This window comes from Anser cygnoides, chromosome Z, assembly GCF_040182565.1.
Source record: "Anser cygnoides isolate HZ-2024a breed goose chromosome Z, Taihu_goose_T2T_genome, whole genome shotgun sequence".
In the NCBI taxonomy this organism is placed as follows: Eukaryota; Metazoa; Chordata; class Aves; order Anseriformes; family Anatidae; genus Anser; species Anser cygnoides.
Window position 1 is genome coordinate 13,349,425 of NC_089912.1, and position 5,625 is coordinate 13,355,049.

Sequence of the window (5,625 nt, forward strand, 5' to 3'; positions counted from 1 at the left end):
ACAGCACAAAGAGCAAGGAAATGGCCTTGAAAGTCATGAAATAATACTGGTAGCAAGATTTTAAAAGGAGCTTTATAATCACTTGCTGCTATTATCTTCTGAATGATACAGGGTTTTATTTTGGAGGGGATGTGACAGTAAATTCAATCTGAATAGTGTATTTAATGATGACTGCTCCGAGGCAGTTACCCCTCAACTTCCCAGTATGACAATACCAGATATCACTCTAACATATACAGGAAATACCTTATTAATTTGTGATCACTACAAATCTGGCTCTAAGTCAGTACTTCAAATAATTTGTGAGTTTGGAAAAGGGACTTTCTATACAACTTGCAAATGTCTTGGCTGAACAGAAAAAAAACAAAATGGGATATGGAACACAGTGAGATACATAGAAAAGGAAGTGTAACAGACGACTGCTTTGATGGGAAAGTATCTAACTTAACTAATCTGAATGGCATTAGTTTATCATACAAAGACATTTAATTTATTTCACTATTCTCTGTAGGCAGCTAAAGCACCCCAAGGTCCTAACATATTCAAGAAAATGAGCACAGCGGACAAAGACTCTCAGAGTGCAATATTTAATGAAACTTAAATTAGGTCTCAAAAGAGCAATAGAGTGTATATTAAACATGGCACTGACACCAAACCATTCTATTCATACGCATGTGTTTTAAAGTAATTGCCATCAAATGTACACAGGGCCCCAGAAGATTTTTAATATAGCCATGCATATATATTCCATTTTAGCATATACTTTATAACATTTTGTTAACATAAGGCATAGGACAGAAGGGTAAGCAAAGGTCTGCAGCTAAGACTGAACATTTAAGAAACAAAATTGTATTAGTAATGAAGTGAAAGGATACAGGATTTGACATTCTGTTTAACTACACAAATTCATATATACATATATTTTTTCTGAAAGCAAGTTATGGGATTATATATTCATATTTTAAATACTGCAATTTAACAGGGTGATCAGGTAGCCAATATTGTCAAATATTTTATACATTCTGTTCCTGTGTTTCTATGTATTTATCTATAAACAAAAGAAAACATAAAAAAAAAGGTCACCAAAAACCTCAAATCCAAATATGGATTTAATCTAGTCTCTAATTTGCAAAATAAAACACACACAAAACACCTCATTTTCAAACTCACTTTCATACAGCACTACAAAATACTGTAACCTGAAAGTTAATTACAAGCTAAATACATTCCTTTAAACAGGAAAATAATCCATTGGTCCCCAAAAATAAAATTTCAGTTAGCTATGACGAAGAAGTAGATACTTAAAACCTGCAGTTAAAAACATGAAAAAACTCCTAATTTTGAAATCCATTGTGTTGAAAACTATCAGAATAGGACTGACATTATTGTGAATTAAAAAGGTAAATGTACGAAAAGGGTAACAGGACAGCATGGTTCAGTTTGCTGAGTATAATGCAGCAATTCTGTTCTGTAGTGAACTCTTCCAAATCCACGGTAGGAGCAGTCAGTCAGACAACAGGAGGGAAGGCTCAGTGCAGCAAGACATAGAAACACAGCCTTAACATCTAGAACAGAAGATGAATAAATACTTGTCATACAGTCCAGAATGTGATAAACAGAATTAAAGACAAGATTTGGGAGTAGGAATTGAAAACTAAATTTACAAGATTTGACTGCTTATCTGACAGAAAGCAGAATAAAAGAGGAATAAAACAGACCACAATCAAATGTAGAGGAAGGTTTAAGCACTTCTTACAATTGTAATAGCTTTGTAGAATCCTAAGAGTCATGAGGGATTGGACTGGATGATCTTTCAAGGTCCCTTCCAATCCCTAACATTCTGTGACTGTGATTTACCTTGGAAAAGGCCTTCAAGAAGAAAGGCCTTCACATCTTCTATCACTTCAGATGCATAGATGCTGCAATTTATCAGACAGTTCCAGAGATGTTCTAGGTTTTCCGCCAGCCATCAACACAAGGGGTTTTGGCTTTAGAGACAGGTGTGACTGCTTCTGTAATGGTATAAAATTACTGAATTTTAGAACTAGTCACGTAGACAAATTCAGATTACAAGCATTAAGTCTTTATAGGTATATACTTTAGGAAGTATATTCACTTTTCCAGCAAGTCTTTGTAGTTTCCTGTAGTCAAAGGTCATGCAAGTGTGTCATAAAGGAAACCTACCACCTGCAAACCATTAGTTGAGGAACACTGAGTGTTATTTTTGCATAATTTTACTGGAGAGAACTTTATCTAAATCTTGAATTTTCTTGCCTTTTGCTCTCACCATCAGATCAGATGATTGATTGGTTAGATGAACCTTTAGCAACTTGACTTAATTAAGTGATACTTTACTGCAATTCACCTGGAAGCAACAATTTCAAAATTAATTAATTAAATAAATAAAGCACTTCCCATAAATTTGAGTCTTACCAATATAATTGAGATTTTTTAAATTATCTGGTTTTGCTTTATGAACTCTTTGTCAAGGCATATCTAGAGCCCATTTTATGAATTTAATAAGAACACTTTATATAAAACTTATAGAGAGTTTTTTGTTTTTTAATACTAATATTCTTACATTATCTGGACTATAAAGACCTCCATTAGTTGGAGGGCCCCACAAGTTTAGTTACAAAGTTTTGCATATTGCATTAAAAAAATATAGAATCACTTTTTTTTTTTTTGGTACATCACAGTACTTTCTAAAAGGATGTTTTTTGAAGGTACACAGTTGTACTTTTCTAATGTTGTATTTTAACACCATTCTCCATTGTACTATTCTGACAAATTCTTCATGCTGCTTGGCTATTCATCATATTCACACTCCAATGAAAAATGCAAGAAAATAAGACAATTGGCTGTTGTGGTGATTGTATCTATCGTAATTCTTGAGTATTTAATTAATTCAGACATTTATAAAAACGCTTTCACATTTATAAAACAAGGTAATCAAGCAATATATCCACACACCAACACCCAAGATTTCTCATTAAGGGGCAATTAACTGTACCATGTGACACTTTTTTTTTTTATGTATTGAGAACGCATTATTTGATGCTACAGATCGAAAAAGATGGGACGAGTTAACAAGTGCAACAGCACATTATAATTGGAAGCTTACACAGACATTATGCAAAGGAGTGACTGTTCAAGTTATATCCAAAAATCCATCGGATGGCATTTAAACCTTTTAATGTTACTTTGAGCTGAAATAGAGCTTGGCTCTATTGAAGCTATAAAGGAACCAACCCCAAACCTGGAGACACCAGACAGCTTTTAAATGATAAAAAAATGAAGCAATACCACAAAACAAACTCCAGTGTCAGTTCTTCACAAGGCTTGTTCACCAGCTGGTTTTATCAAGGAAGAGAGATCTGAAAAATAACTAAATGTCATGTGCTTAGAGGAACTGTGTTACAAAAGTATGACTGGTGTTTCACCTGTAATTTCATAGTAACTGCCTGTTACAAATCACACTTGAGACAGTCGCCTGGTGTGTCACATTTTTATTATCAGGAATTTTATGCAATTTTATGTGAAAGTGCAAAATACAAACCAATATTGACATGAGGGTGAACACAGTCCATTCTTAAAGACAACAGGTACTGTTTTTGACTTAATGTCCAGACAATTCAGTGTTCGAGGGATTACCAACTTTTTACCAGAGTGCTGACCAAGAAGCTTGCAAGCTTCCTCCACCCCCTTTTATAACGGACGTACACAGGACACAGAGAAGTAGCCAGACATCTTTTGACGGCCTCTATGGCTACCGAGACCTACACGGTGCTCGCTAACTCAACAAGCGACCCGCAGCAGATTCCCTAAGAAAGGGCAACTCAGTGCTGTGAGTCGGCGTGAGGCCAAATGTTCGCTTCCCTGTGGCTCCTTCCTCCACAGCAGCGGCTTCGAGGCCTTCTTCCCCTTCAACTTTGGCCTCCCCGAAGCGTCGCATCTCCACCTGACCCCGCTTCTCCGCCGTCAGCGCTTCCGGGTCGTGCCCTGGGGGCGGGGGAAGATTGAAAAACACACCGCCGGCTCCTCCTCCGGGAAGGGGCTCCCCACGGAGGTCCCTCCAGGGGCCGGCTACACGGGCGCCACCAGCCCCCTCTTCTCCAGCGGCTGCTCGGGGGGGGACGGCGGCCGCTCGTCGCCCTCCTCCAGCAGCAGCTCCTCCAGCTCCCCGTCGTCCGGCCCGCCCACGGCCCGGCAGCGCCGCAGATGCTGCAGGGCCCGGCGGTGCTTCTCCTGCAGCCTTCCCAGCTCGGCGCGCAGCTCCTCCGCCTCCCCTGCCGGGGCCTCGGGCTTGTCGGGGTCCCGGGGCTCGGGCCCGAGCAGGGCCTGCCGGAAGAGGCAGCGGTTCTCGCGGCGGAGCCGGCGGTTCTCCAGGCGCAGCCTCGCGTTCTCCTGGCGCAGCCGCGCGTTGTGCCACTCGCGCTCCTCCCGCTGCCGCAGCGCCTCGCTGTGGCTGGCCGCCAGGTCCGCGTAGCGCTCCGCCAGCTGCTGCACCGAGCCCCGCGACTGGCCCCGCCAGCCCTCCTGGCCCAGCTCCTCCGCCCCGCCGCGGACCCCCCTGCCGCTCCCGGCGGCGGCAGCCAGCCCCGCCCGGCACCTCCGCGCCGAGCCGCTACAGCCCCAGCGCCCGTCTACGGCGCGCATGCGCCTCATCCGTGCCGTTCCCGCAGCCCGCCTGCACGCCCCGATGCCGCCGCCGCTGAGCCCGCCGCCGCCGCCGCCGCGGGAGGAGGGAGGGGCGCGGGGCGCCGCCGCCGCTCTATGGAAAGCGGGGGGCGGGGCCCTCGCCCGACGGAGGGGAGGGAGGGGGCCGCGGGGGAACAGCCGGTGCGGGATGCCGCCGCCATTTTGGGGCGGTGCCGAGCGGGGCGGGGTGTGCCGGGGGCGGGGTGTGCCGGCGGCGGGGCGCGACATGGCGGCTCGTGGCGACCTCGGGGAGGGGGTTCTGCCTGCTCGGGTGCTGCCCGGCCTCTGAGGCCACCTGGGAATGCCCCCAGCCACCCCTTCCCCACCCCTGATGGGGTGAGGGGTCCTCAGCTGGCACTAGTATCACCCAGAAACTTCTTGTGCTTGTGGGGTACATCATTATTCAAAAGCGGTGCTGACGGCCTGTAGCAAAGTTAGTGTCAGAAGTGCTTGTTAAACAAAGACGTGGCCTTATACAAGGCATTTAGTCCATTGCATTGCCGGGATTTAAGGAGAAAAAATGCAAGATACAAGCACATAAAGTTCACACGCTTGTGTATGAATCGCTCTTCGTGCTCATAGGTGGTTCAATCACAAAATCATGTGCACTCATACACGTGGTTTCCAAAAGAACAAAGAAAGGGTGTAGAGGGGTCCATATCCACGTCATTTGATAATGGTGAAATCATGAGGACTCTGAAATTGGCACTGTTTCTCTTCCGCTATCCTTCTTTACATAGTTCCACGTGTAGGTATCTGCACAGTTCACAGACTCATATAATCATTAAGGTTGGAAAAGACCTCCAAGTTAATCCTGTTGGGTTTACCATGCCTATTCAGTACATACTGCGGTGGACCTCTGCTTACTTTTTTGCACTTCAGGTTGTAAACTGTTCATGAACGCGACCTGCTTTACTTAATGTA

General features: G+C 44.3%; 1 protein-coding gene across 1 annotated transcript; it reads right to left on the reverse strand.

Annotated features, from left to right (window-relative positions):
* Positions 1-3,492: 3,492 nt before the first annotated feature.
* TUSC1 (tumor suppressor candidate 1) lies at positions 3,493-4,759 on the reverse strand. Its single transcript, XM_048054442.2, has one exon. The coding sequence runs from the start codon at positions 4,666-4,668 to the stop codon at positions 4,087-4,089; it is 582 nt and encodes a 193-aa protein (XP_047910399.2). The 5' UTR covers positions 4,669-4,759; the 3' UTR covers positions 3,493-4,086.
* Between the last annotated feature and the right edge of the window lie 866 nt (positions 4,760-5,625).